Source organism: Ammospiza nelsoni, chromosome 30, assembly GCF_027579445.1.
Source record: "Ammospiza nelsoni isolate bAmmNel1 chromosome 30, bAmmNel1.pri, whole genome shotgun sequence".
Lineage (NCBI taxonomy): Eukaryota > Metazoa > Chordata > Aves > Passeriformes > Passerellidae > Ammospiza > Ammospiza nelsoni.
Window position 1 is genome coordinate 2,043,021 of NC_080662.1, and position 14,015 is coordinate 2,057,035.

A 14,015-nucleotide genomic window follows, 5' to 3' on the forward strand; every position below is an offset into this window, starting at 1 on the left:
CTTTTTTATATATATACACACCTTTTTTTATATATATACACCATATATATATACACCTTTTTATATACACCTTTTTATATATACCTTATATATATTTATATATTTTTTATATATATACCTTATATATATATAGTTAAAGTAGGTTTAGTTAAGATATATAGGAGTACCTTTGTGAGTACATTTAAAAAGTTGAGAGATATTAAATACATATTTTTTCTGAGCTGTATGCAAGAAAACAAAGGGTTTTCCAGGCTGGCTCGTGCCTGCTCAGCCTGGCTCGTACACAGGAGCCTTTGGTTCTGTGTGTTTCTGGTCACCTTGCAGCAGGCACAGGCTGCTGTGGTTTCTGTTCTCCCTTTGCACCCTGTTCTGCTGACACCTGCGTTTTCCTGGGCCTGGAGGTGTGAATGCTTTACCTGGCAGCACCTCCTGCTCCTGCAGAGCAGAAGATGGCTTTTTGCAGGGAGCCAGGGGGAGCCGTGCCACTCGCTTCTTCCTTATTAACTAGAAAGGAATAAAGTTGCAGAGGGATCAGATTTTTGAGAAAGACCCAGAGTTCCAAAATGCTCCTAGAGGATAGATCCCTAATTACTCTCTAATTGCATTAGAGTTTAATTTGTTGTTGTTTTTACTGTAATGTTCCCATTTTCCTCGACAGTTTGCTCTGTTTCATTAACTGGAAATGGCTGGAGATGAATATTTGCAATATCAAAACTTGCCTCTTGTGCAATGCTTGACAGGTTTTAGACCTTTATTGTGCTGTCAGGTGCCTGGGACTCAAACCTCAGGTGCAGCTCTCACCCAAAGGCAGCATTTTGCCTACACATGCAGGTTTGGTCCTGGGCGTTTTGGTGTCTGTCCTGCTTCCAGGAGACATGGAAAAAGCTGAGCTGAGCTGTCCCCAGAGCAGCTCACGGGCAGCTGCTCTTCAAAAGGCTTGTTTAATCCATTTCTCCTGAGCACAGCGGGGAGCTGGTCTGGAAATGAGTTTGGGAAACTTCAAAAAAGGGTTTTCAGGAGCTTCATTTAGAAAGCAATAGGGGAGAAGGATGTTGCTGCTCTTAATTTTGAAGCAGAAATATATTTATTTTGCCTTGTTTAAGGGGAAATGGTGTAGAAGGTATGGTGAAGCTTAGACCTGCTTTTTGCCAATGCGTCTTTGTTGGTGAAACAAATCCTTGAGGTGGGAGAGTATAAATAAACCTTTCCAGTTTGTGACACCCTAGAGGTGTCACTTTGATCTACTTGCTTATATGTCACATCCATGTTATTTGTGTGTGCCACAAAGGGCACCTGAGCCCACTGCCCGTGAGCTGGGTGTGATGGAGCTGCACCCACAGCTCTCAGAAAGTGACAGGAACCATGAGGAGCTGCACTGTGAACTCAAAACTGCTCCTAAATTTGATCCAGCCGCTTAAAAACAGTGGGTGGACCTGGTGGTGAAGTGAGACGTTGGTATTTAAAGCTTGGAGGATGCAGCCAGAGACATGACACCCAGCAGTGAGCTGTGAAGGTGAGACATGCTCTGCTTTCAAAATTCACCGAGAAAACGGGAAAAGCTTGGAGGGCTGGATCTGCAGCACCTGGAGTGGCTTCTCAGAAACCCCCAGGAACGGGGTGGAATTGAACACCCACAGCCTTTGAAACCATAAATTAGTGGGTTAAAGCTGCTGCTGTGCAGAGTGCTGTGCAAGCCCCTCTATTATTTGATATACAATGAGCACATGTGAGCTGATTGTGTTAGAGGCAGAAGCTGTTTTGGCCTGGCTGTGTGAGCAGGGTTTCTCAGGCTGGCAATTCCCTGCTCTCAGCTGTAACCCTGGATCTCAGGACACTGGGGATGCCACCTCTGAGCTTCAGTCTTGGCTTCAGTGACAGCACCGAAGCCAGAGTTTAGTTTGACTTAAAATGAAAACTAATTAATCAATTCCGTGTTTTCCACCCTACAGTGTCACTAGTGAAAACATCAAGATGATAACTGTGGGTTCAACTGCTCGTTTGGAAATACTGAGCAATTAGACAAGTTTATGACAATATTATTTCCTGCCACCAGAGATGATCCACAATAGTACTAATTGTAGCAATAATTAATCTGTCTAATTTTCAAGCACGCAGCTGTAGTTCATGGTAGTCTGGCAGGGGCAGGAGTCGCACAGAGTGTGGGGACCCATTATTTTTTCTGTTTAATTATCAGTGCACTTTCAGCTTGTTGTGCTTTTTGAGGAGGTGCTGGGCTGCTCCCAGCAGATCTGGGAACAGGAGAGTGAGGACAGAGGGATGTGAGGAGCCAGTTCATAGTGCTCTGCTCTGACACTGGGTTAGACAGGACGTTGCAAAGCAGCTGGGATGGTTTTGGCTTTGCAGAACATACAAGGAGCATTTTTGAGCCCTTTTTCCTCCTAGCCAGACCATGAGGCTGACAGCCACGAATGCAGGATAATCTACAAACTCCACTTGGAAAACTGATTGTATATGAAACACATTAACTTGTTTTAATGCCTTTCTGTTGCTCCTGAGTACCACAGGGGATGCCTCATAAATACTGTAGGAATTGGAGTCTCTTTTTATGCAGGGAAAGGGAGACCTTTCCAAACCTATGAGTCAGAGCTGGTCTCTGAAAGGAGCAGCCAGTGCCCAGCTCCAGCCCTTCTGCAGTTTAATTTCTGACAGAAATAGAACAATTTGCATTTCTGGGGACCCTTTGGCACACGGGGCTGGAGCACTGCAGTGGGCATTGATGAACCATTGCTCATCTATTGGTAAGGGACAGAATGGTGTTTTTTTTCCCAGAGTTATCTGAGTGGCTTGTTGAGATGCTCCCAAGCCCAAGGAAGACAGGTCTGACATAAAACTCATAAAATAAAAAGCATGAAACAAAAGAACTCATAAAACATAAAGCAAAAGTCCAGCATGCTTTTGTTTAGTGTGACTGAGAGTGGGAGATGCTCCTGCTTCTTAGAAGAAAGCAAATGCAAACAAAAGGAGAGGTTTATGTTTTCTTTTTTTAATTCAAAGATGGGCAAAGGTAAAGAAAGTGCTGTAGGAAGGATGTAAATGTTTTATGTTTTGCTTAAGATAAAGCTCCTTGTTTGCTGGTGCTCACAAAGCTAATAGACAGATTACATGATGATAAGAAGGAGTTTAATGAAATGTGCCGATACCCTTTAGAGGATGTGGGATTTAGATGTGCAGTTTAATGAGGCCAGAGGTTTAGCTGCTGTGTGCTAACTCTGGCAACATTTGCATTCCTGGTGTCTTGTTTCTAAATCATTTCACTGGTGCCCAGAAGCTGTGCTGTAGCAGGGAGCTGTGGCTGGAGGGAGCAGAGTCCATCGCTCAGCGCAGGCAGGGAGGGTTCCTGGCTGGAGTTTCTCACTGCCTTGGTGGCACCCGAGCTCCTGTAAATCCTCACCAGGTGGCAGTCAGTGAGTCATCTCTGCTGGCAGCACAGGGTGGGAGAGGAGCCATCCTGGGGATGGAGAGCAGCTCAGCCCACCTGCTGCACCAAAACTCGTGGATGACCTGGAGCATCTCTGCCTCTGGTTAAAGTCTGCTGGGCAGGGAGCATTTAGAGCTGTCAGCAGTGACAGCAAACTCATCTGGGGTTAGTGCTGCTGAGCCTGATTGCAATTTTGGGATGAGGTGCTTTAGCTTAGCCAGCCAGCCAAGCATGCAGCCTTTTATCAGGGATCCAGAATTAAAATAATCCCCCATCAGCGATGGACAGATCTGTTCTCTGGAGGCTTCTCCTAAGTCTGTTGCCACCTTACATGGCTTTTCCTCTTGGGTTTCTGAGCTGAAGCTGATGGGGACTGACAAGCCCTGATTATGCAAAGTACCAGAGGCAACGGGCTGCTTGCATGGGATTCACTTACTGCCATTTTGTGCGGTATTAGGGAGCCATGGAAAAAGTAGGTCCTGCTTATCCAAAAATGAGTGTGTGGTCCTGGCTGGGCTGGGCTGGGCAGCAGTGACCCAGCCAGAGGGGTGCCCCAGCCTGTCTGTGCCCACGCTCAGCCACTGCTCAGGCTATTTATGTGTCTTTTTGTGAGAAGCCACCGTTTCCATGGCAACGGGGAGCATCACATGGTAGCCCTGGCTGTGGTGTGTGAGCCCGTGCTGTGCCCCGACACCCGCCAGGGTCCCTGGGCAGCCCGGGGGCTGCAGCTGCCCTGCTCACCCAGAGCTGCCAAAAACACCCCTGGTGGTGGTGGGATGGGAGCAAGAGTGATGCCAGGGTTTTGTGTCCTGACCCAGGACATTCCTCTGGGTGATTTGAGACCCTGGCACAGAGTCAAAACCAGCTGTGCCTTCCATTTTAGCCCATGGAAACAATTACCAACTTTGTGTGAAGATTTACAAGCCACAAGAGCTTGAGTAGAATGATAGTGAATTTGTCACAGGGTGAAAAAGTAGAATTTTGGGGATTTAGAGTGAGGGTTCAAGAAGCAAGATGGTGGGATCTGGGTGTGTCCAGTTCTTCTTCTCCTTCTTCTTGTCCTCCATCTTCTGTTGTGATGGTTTAGACACTTTTGGATTGGTTTAGAGTAGAGACAGACTGTCTAACATAGGTGATAGGTATTGGAAAATTATTGTAAATAAAGTACAGGTAGTTTTTAGTATAAAAAGCCAACAGCACCCCCAGGGCAGGGACTGTGCCACAACCCAACCTGCTGGACAGACCTCAGCAGGTCAGAGAAAGAATGGAATAGATAAGAGAAAATAAACAACCTTGAAAAGCAGAACTGAGGAATCTCGACTTCTTCTTTGGTCGCGGGGCTGGGAAAAATGATTTTTAATACCTCAAAAGTCATCTCAACCACAGAAACGCGAGAGTTACTCCCTTCTGACTCCAGCAGCCCCTCTACCTCAAGTGTAGTCTCTGCAAAGCCTGCTCAGGTCTGTTTTGATGCTTATTTCAGGACGTTTCTGGGCTGTCCCCTGTGCTAAAGGTTGAGCTGTGCCACCTGGCCTTGCTGAGTGAGTGACAGAGCCCTGTCCTTGAAGTGTGCTGGGCACAGAGTCCTGCAGCACAAAATCTGATCGCTCTGCCTTGAGTTCCTGCAAACTGTATTAAAACAATATATCAATCTCTTTTTTTTTAAAATGTATTTTTATTCAAATCAGCATATGTTTGCAATTAAACCCTGCTACATGATGTAGTGTGAATAATTAGAAAAATTCATGTGCTTAATGAATTTGTAGGGAGGGAATGATGCTAATCCCAGAACTGCAGCGTGGCTCCCTCTAAACTTGGCAGTGCCCTTCCCTCATGTGCCCTGAGGCACTTTGGGGCATGGAGGGCTTGTCTCCACTATCTGTCCTTTGCTCTCTGCTTCTGTAATTTCTGTTGCTTGCCTTTTGTTCCCCTTCAAACAGGCAGGTCAAAAAGTCGCCAGCTGGATTTTAGTGCCATAATCAGGTGGGTGCTGTGGTGCAGGTGGGGGATGCAGAGACAAACCTGGAGATGTGACCCTGCTGCTGTTCTGCCTGGAGGAAAATTATTGTAAATAAAGTACACATAGTTTGTAGTAGGGTATTTCCCTGGCTTCCCTCTTCCACAGAGCCCTCCTTCTCCTGATGTGCTCATCAGGCTGTTTCCTTGATGGGTTCGGTTTGTATAAATGGCACCTTGATGGTTAGGTGAGGAGATGGGAACATCTGGCAGCTTTCCCTCCAGCCCAGAGCTCGTGAGTGTTGGGAATTCAGTGAGACATCCGTGGCAGTTTCCTCCGCACAGTGGCATGAAAGCTGAGAGGCTCTTTTCAAAAACACCATCTCTGTCCATTGTTGTGTGACTGTACTTTTCTCAGTCCTGGCAAACACAGAATCCCACAATGGTTTGGGTTAGAAAAGACCTTAAAAATCACCTTGTTCCAATTCCCCTGTGTGGACACCTTCCACTAGTTTAGGTTTCTCCAAGGCTCATCCAGCCTGGCCCCTTTGGGCACTTCTGTCAAGAAACCCAGCAAATGAGCAGCTTGCCTGCTTACACTGGGGGAAAATCATGTGAAGTGAAGTATTTGGGGTGAGCCTGGTGTGCACTGAGGCTGTGTCTCCCCCGTGTTGTTCTCCACAACCTCTCCTCTCCGTGCTGCCGCATGCAGCAGCCACGTGCAGGATCTCTCCTGCTCCCCAGCTCATGCCACACACAATCTTGTTCTGATTTTCAGGGCTCCAATAAAGCGTGTCCAAATGCATCAAAGGCTCGGTGCCGAAGTGAAGCAAATTGACTCTGTGGAGGATTTAGGGAGTGGAGGGAGTTGGGATAAACCCCAAGCCAAACAAGAACTGCAGGGAAGGTGAGGCGTGGTGGAGACAGCAGATGTTCAGCACAGCTGGAGGGACGTGGAACATCTTGGTTTGGCAGGAGAATGGGAAAAATTAAAAATAGCACACACATCCTCTGGAGATGTGGCTCACAGGGAGCTCTTTGTGGACACACTGCCATGACCTGTGGGACACAGGATTATCTGGGCTCTGTTATTGCCCTGTCCCACCTCTTTGGGACAGCAAAGAAATTCAGGTGCTGGTGGAGGCTGAGGCTGTGAATTTGGGCTCTTGCACCAGTTCAGGTGGGCTGCAGAGCTCTGTCATTCCATGGGATGGCCTCTCCTGTCCTGTCCTGTCTGCAGCACAGAATTGGCCCAGGCTGCCCCATCCCAGCCCCTTTTCCTGGCTGCTGTGGCCTCCAGCACCCAAAATGTCTCCAGGCAATAAAAATAGGAGGAGAACTGCACTCCTGGAACAGGCTCAGCCATTGTCTTGTCGTGCTGGGAAATCAGGCACTTCAAAAGGCAGTTTTGCATTTCTTCAGATGCCTCGATGTAAGTGCAGTGACAGAGTTGCTCAAAGCACATTAATTATTAGTAAAGGCTTTTTTTCTTTTTATTGCAAGACAAATTAAACAACAGACAAAAACAGGAGGTGTTACATGAGATGTTAATCCATGGGAGAGTGGCAGCAGCAAAAGCCACAAATAATTCATAACATGAAAATCAGGACATTTAATTTTTGGCTTGTTGTTTGCATTTGGCATTCCTGCACATGCTCAGTTGTTGCTTCTCTGCCCTGGTGTGGAGATTTTGAATGCTGTTAATTTTGGAAAAAGTGATTGTAGGCCTTCAAGAGTAAATCAGGTAAGAGATCATATTTTTCTTCTCTCCTCTTGACTGGCGAAAACCAAGTTGCTGAACCCTGTTTTCTGTGGCACTCCTTGTCCTCAATGGGGCAATAGAAGAAATGAATGTGTACAGGAATTCCAGGGCACTTCCAGCGCTCTCCTGTGTGACGGGGACACATTTAGCATGTGACCTCACCTGGAGGGATTCAGCTGGTGCACAGCATTTCCTTAGAAAGGAATTTGGCTTTGCACATGTCTCTGATGTCAGCTGTGAGTTGCTATCCTCTAAAATTTAGTGCAGCTTAGTTAGCACCTTCCTGGACATTGCCAAAACCTGGCATCAGGGTGATGAAATTGATTTTTCATTGAGCTGTTCCAGTCACTGAAAGTGCTGAGGAGAATTGCAAGCATATGGCACAAGGTGCTGCAGACGAGGTCTCTGTGACACTCTGAGCCATTCCTGGAGATGCTGAGCTGACATTTGCAGGGCCATGGATCTGGGGCAGGGAGGGGATTTGTCACTGGAGTGCCATAATAAACCCCACAAAGTCATTGTCATTTTTGGGAGAGGCCCCACCTGAGTAGGAGGACACCAGGATTTTCAGATTTTAATATCTCAAATGCTTTTGCTCAGCATGACCATCTGTGTCCCAGTGCCAAAGTTATGAACCCCATTTAGTTCTTCAATTCTCAGCAAGAAAAGTCTCTGAGAGTGTTCAGGGGCATGTCCCACCTTGCTCAGCCCTTGAATGTCCCTCACAGCTGAGGACATACTCGTGGCAAGGACACCCCTCCTTTCCATGCTGCATTTTGACAGATGGGCTGTGAGGTGGGATCAGCTGAGGGCTGGTCAGTCCTGGAGCAGTTAGGCATGTGGGCAGGGAGAGAGTCACAGTGGTATTAAGTGATTAGAAATACATAAATATTAATTGCTTCTGAACTCCCTTTATCACTCTTGCAGGCAGAAGAAGTTAATAAATCACTGCTTGGATTAACCCACAGAAGGGTTAGGCAGGAGAGTGGGAGCTTCTCTCACATGGAACTCTGCTCTGGCTGTGTTATGTGAGGGTCTCCCATTCCAGAGAGACTTTTATTAGGTGATTTGAATATTTACATGTGGATGGTGGTGCACAGCAGTCACCATCAGCAGAACCACCATGTTCTGCTGGTGCTGAACCTGTGATGTGAGGGGAACACATCCCACACCTGTGTCAGACCTTGCTGCTTAGAGAAAATGCCTGAGATGCAGCTCCTGGATAAGCCTGTTCAGCCCTTGCCGCTATAAAGGAGGACAGAGGATTCCATTTGAGAAAAATAGACTTTGGCTCTGTTATCAGAGCGCAGAATGTTGAACTAATGCTGAGAAGCTTTTGATTTACTCTGATTTTTGCAATGAGGGTTTGTACTGGCATTGCAGGCTGCATGCAAATGAAGGTGGTGTTACCTGTCTCTGGCTTGGTTGCTGGATTGAGGTTTAATGAGATTCTTTGGTTTGCTTTGTGCCAATCTGTTGGAGTTAAGTGAGATTTCTTCCTCCCACTTTGTTTTGCCTTTGATGCAATTTTGCAACACTACTTGTATTCCTAAAAGGGTCTTTTGGTGTCTTTGAAAGTTTCTCAATGCAACATCTCTCTGGACAGAGTAAATGAGGATTAAAACTAGGCAGATAGCAAGAGAAAACAAGGAAATGTCTTTGCAGAATCAAACAAAGAGCAAGCACAGCAGCAGAGGAGCTCTGAGATCAGTGGTTTTGTCTGGTAAACCAGAACACCTGAGCAAACCTTTTCCTGGAGCTCAGGGCCAGCTGGTCTCTCCAGGCTGGCAGTCTCTGTCAGCTCAGCTGCTTGTTTTCATAAAATATAAATAACAATGACTGTGGGGTGGCAGGACACTGGGTTTGGCATCAGCACCTCCAGCTCTGCTGCACAGCCCAGCAGTGACCAACCCTTCTGCACCTGGCTTTGTCTGCTAATGAGATCTCATTGCCTCTTCATTTCCATGTTATTTTTCTTCCCAGTCAGTGGGATGAGCTCTATAAAACCTGTGTTATCAGTCTTCATTATGCTCAGGTTTGTTATGATTGTGAATTAATAGATTTTATCTTGGCATTAATGAGAAGGCACCAGCCTCTCTTTTCCCTCTTGCTTTGCATAGGGGTTGGTTTTAAATATTCTCTCTATGTAGCTGCTTCTGGCTCTGCTTGGGTTCTGACTGTTTTAAGCCTGAACTTTCCTGATCCACCCCTTGATTGTGAGTTCAGGTCTGTGTACCTGCAGTGGCACAAGGAGGAGCAGTGTGTTCCTGTGAATCAGAGCACTCTGCAAGCTGGTTTTAAAGGTGCAAGTGTCCTCCTGGAAAGTTCTGGGGAGCACATAAATATTTAAACAGCTGCTGGGGAACAGCACAGCCCAGTAGATCATCCAAACAATTCTCTTCCACATCTAAATCGAGAATTACAACAGAGTGCTCTTCCAGCTTAAAACCACCTTCTTCCAGGTTGTGCTGCTGTTTGCCTTCTCTATAAAAGATTTTGTAAGCTCTTTTACTGTTCTATAACAAATGGCCAAGCGTGTTTTGTGCCAGGAGGGACCTCTGGCAGAGCTGGTTCTGTGCCTGGTGCTCCTAGACAGGAAAGGTGATGAAGAGCAGCTAAAGAATACAGAAAGGATACTTACAGAAGGCTAAGAAGATAATAATGAAAACTCGTGACTCTTTCCAGAGCCTCGACACAGCTTGACCTTGATTGGCCAATGAGTCAAAACAATTCACATGAAACCAATGAAACAATCTCCAACCACACTCCAAAGCAGCAAAACACAGGAGAAGCAAATCAGATAATAATTGTTTTCCTTTTTCTCTGAGGCTTCGCGGCTTCCCAGGAGCAAAATCCTGGGCTAAGGGTTTTTTCCAGAAAATATGACTGTGATAGGGTCTGTGTGTCACATTTACACCTGTACAACATTGGTTTCACTCCCTCATGGTGACAAGAACTGCTTTGGCTCAAGTGTTGCCTTGCCCTTGGCTCTATAGGAGCCTTGTCAGACACATCTGCCTGCGTTCTGTGACTGATTCTGCTTCTTGTCTCTCCTCTCTGTCATGCACAGATGAAATCCTCTGACATCGACCAAGAATTGTTCACTGAAAGTTACTGCAAGGTGTGCAGTGCTCAGCTGATCTCTGAGTCCCAGCGCGTGGCCCATTACGAGGTAAGATGTTCTTGGTTTCTCACTCCACTGTTTCAGTTCTGCTTGGAAGACTCAGCATTTGAAGAACTGTTTTTCCTGTTTTTTTCCCCCTGTTTTTCTTTTTTTTTTTTCCCTGTTTTTCCTGGGTTTTTTTCCCTGTTTTTCCTGGTTTTTTTCCTGTTTTTCCATTTACTCTGTAAGTGATGTCACTGCAGCGGTGTCTGCTGCATGTCTGGCTTTTTTTTCCTTCTGTTTTTTGCCAAGTCAGCCTGCAATTTGATCAGGGCTGAAGGAAGCACAGTTAGCAAGGAGAGCAATTAAGAGTGCAGCAAAAAACAAGCTCAGGTTGTATTAAATGTGCTGCACTGTGGTTTGGTGAGTAGGAATCACTGATTGTGCAGAGAATAGATTAGAATTTGTGAATGTGTTTAAGCACTTAAGAGGTAGTGAGCAATGAATAATTAGAAAGGATGGATTATTAGAGACATGTTAGAACAGCAATTAACAGCACTGCATATCTTCAAAACAAACTTAAATACATTCCTATTAAACAAGGAGGAAATTATGGAGGGATATGATGCTGTAAAATCCTTCAGGGAAGGAAACTCACTGCCTGGGAGTAGATCCTGCCAGGGTGAGAGGCTTTTGAACAGAGATTCTCAGGTTCAAATGCAGAGGAGGTGCAGGGTCACTGTGTGGTGGCTGTGCACAAGGGACTGTCCTCCCCTGGGAGCATGTGAGGTGCTCCAGCCTGTCCTGGAGGGCTCCAGAAGTGATGCATGTCTGCATTATCTATAAAACATCGTTTGTATATGGAGAATAAACTATATTAACTCTGTATATTCATAATATATAGTTTGTACATGGAGAATAAACTATATTAACTCTGTATATTCACGATATATAAAATAGAGATAATACAGATAATATGGAATAATTTGGTTTGATTTTGGTGGTCATGGAGGTCTTCTCCAATGTAAATGGTTCTGTGATTCTCTGTGATGAGCTGTGGGATGAGGGATTTCTGCACTCAGGGGAGTGCTTTGCTTCTGTTTTTGGTTATGTGGAGACTCCCAGTGTCTGCAGAGTTCCAACAGATGCAGAGTTTGTGCACAGGGACCTGGAAGATGAAGTTACCCCAGGCTTGATTCAAGTGTTTTTCAGTTAATGTACGAGGGAGACAATTGTGTGGCCAGCAGAGAATGTGCAGGAAGCTTAATGTACATGATCTGAGGATGCTGTGCTGCATTAATTAACAATGGGAACAAGAATGTACGTGTGCTTGTAGGGCACTTTACATGTCTGTTTTGGTGAATTTCTTAGGAGCTCTTCTGTAACTGCTCCTCTGGCTGCCCTCGGTGTGCAGCAGAGGTCCCTGGCAACTCTGTGAAGTTGAAGGCTGCAGTTTTAGGGACACCTTCCAGATCTGGTACTGGGCAATGGATGCCAAATTTTGCCTGCAGGAGGCAGGAGCAGCTCCTGGTGAGCCTCAGGGTGCTCAGCCAATCTCGTCTCCTCTGCGCCTGTCACTGTAGGTATGTGCTGAATCATTAATTCATAGCAGATGTTTTTGAAATGTGGAAAACAACACTGTTTTCTGTTGTATATTTTAGTGTGAGGTGTTGTGCTCGTTTGTCATCTGCTGTGAAATCCCAGCAGACGCTGAGATGTTGGGCACAATAATGTCATTCCCAAACCTTGCTGCTGGGTTACATAACACAGAGAGGAGGAGGCTTGGAGTGAGTGAGGAGTTGTCTTGGTTTGGAAAGCCAGGTGCCTGCTAAGGAAGGCAGGAGCCTCCCCTGAAATGGAGAAAATGAACCCCCCCCTCCAAATTGCTGTAAATTTTAAATTAAGGGACTCTCAGGCAACAAAAAATATGGGAGCAGGGAAGAAAAGGATAAAATAAACAATGCAGTAACTAAATCAACACTGACAGAGTCAGAACCTAACCTGACACCCTGTGAGCCAGGGTGTTGGCAGCAGTCCCATTGGAATTGTGGCTCAGCCCTCCTGCAGTGTCAGGGGTGGTTCTGCTGGAGCAGGGATCCTGTAGAAAGGGTCCAGTCTTCCTCTGTCAATCCAGAAGAGGCAGCTGCTGTTCCTCTGGGAAATCCAGTGGAGAAGCCGTGCTGGTGTTCCAGAATCTCCAGATTATATCCAGGTAGCAATGCTTGGCTGGTGTTCCAGAATCCCCAGATTATATCCAGGCAGGAATGCTTGACTGGTGTTCCAGAATCCCCAGATTATATCCAGGCAGGAATGCTTGGCTGGTGTTCCAGAATCCCCAGATTATATCCAGGCAGGAATGCTTGGCTGGTGCTCCAGAATCTCCAGATTATATCCAGGCAGGAATGCTTGGCTGGTGCTCCAGAATCTCCAGATTATATCCAGGCAGGAATGCTTGGCTGGTGTTCCAGAATCTCCAGATTATATCCAGGCAGCAATGCTTGGCTGGTGCTCCAGAATCTCCAGATTATATCCAGGCAGGAATGCTTGGCTGGTGTTCCAGAATCTCCAGATTATATCCAGGCAGCAATGCTTGGCTGGTGCTCCAGAATCTCCAGATTATATCCAGGTAGGAATGCTTGGCTGGTGTTCCAGAATCTCCAGATTATATCCAGGCAGCAATGCTTGGCTGGTGCTCCAGAATCTCCAGATTATATCCAGGCAGGAATGCTTGGCTGGTGTTCCAGAATCTCCAGATTATATCCAGGTAGGAATGCTTGGCTGGTGTTCCAGAATCCCCAGATTATATTCAGGCAGGAATGCTTGGCTGGTGTTCCAGAATCCCCAGATTATATCCAGGCAGGAATGCTTGGCTGGTGTTCCAGAATCCCCAGATTATATCCAGGCAGGAATGCTTGGCTGGTGTTCCAGAATCTCCAGATTATATCCAGGCAGGAATGCTTGGCTCCTCCCTCTGGGCTCACATCTCCCAAGGGGATGCTGTAGTTCTTATCAGCCATGCAGTGACATTTAATGGCCTCTTATCAGCAGATGTCCCCTCCTGAGGGAAGAGTGATTGTGATCACTCAGAGAGATAAGGAAAACTGCCCACTTGACAAAAGACAACTGCCATACAGATGGTAATAAATACATCTTGCCTCGCAGTCTGGAAGAGCTGTAAAGACTATTTAGGATCCCCTCTGGTGTCCCAGAGGCTGGGAGTGCCTCTGCCCAGTGGCTGTGCCACACTTTGCTGCTCTCAGTGTCCCTTTGGGGCAGCTATTCTGGTCACCACTCCCAAGTGTGATGCTCATTCTCGTGCTAACTTTCTGACACCCTGGTCCAAGAGCCCTACAGGCGTGTGAGAGGCTGGAAACCTGCCCTGAGGTTCTCCAGGGAGGTGGAATTGAGGGCTCTATCCTGCCTGAGATTGCCAGCCCTTGCTGCAGGCCAGTAGTTAATAGCAGGAGTGTAAAATTCACTGTTTCTTTCTAATTATAAAGTAGCTGGTCACAATTTTCACACCTTTCTTTTTTTCCTTCTTTCTTTTAGAAAGTGCTGTATAGTTAAAAACCGATTATTTTCATGGGGGAGATTTCAACTTCAGAAGACTGAATTTTCTGCAAATCTCTTTCCAGGAGCCCTGGGGTAGCCACCCTGAGTACCCATGGGTGCTGAGGACCCTTGGTGGGTCCTGGCAGGGCCAGGGCTCTGTCTGGGTTTGTTTTGGTCAGCAGTGCCCTTATCCTTCCTGAGAG

The 14,015-nt window shown here is 46.4% G+C and overlaps 1 protein-coding gene across 2 annotated transcripts in view; it reads left to right on the forward strand.

Annotated features, from left to right (window-relative positions):
* Nucleotides 1–14,015, forward strand: part of ZMAT4 (zinc finger matrin-type 4) — a 51,180-nt gene that overhangs the window by 3,384 nt on the left and 33,781 nt on the right. For both annotated transcript variants that reach the window (XM_059490882.1, XM_059490883.1), the window contains exon 2: nt 10,228–10,329. In XM_059490882.1, the coding sequence (XP_059346865.1) occupies nt 10,228–10,329 (102 nt within the window). The remainder of the gene's footprint in view (nt 1–10,227; nt 10,330–14,015) is intronic.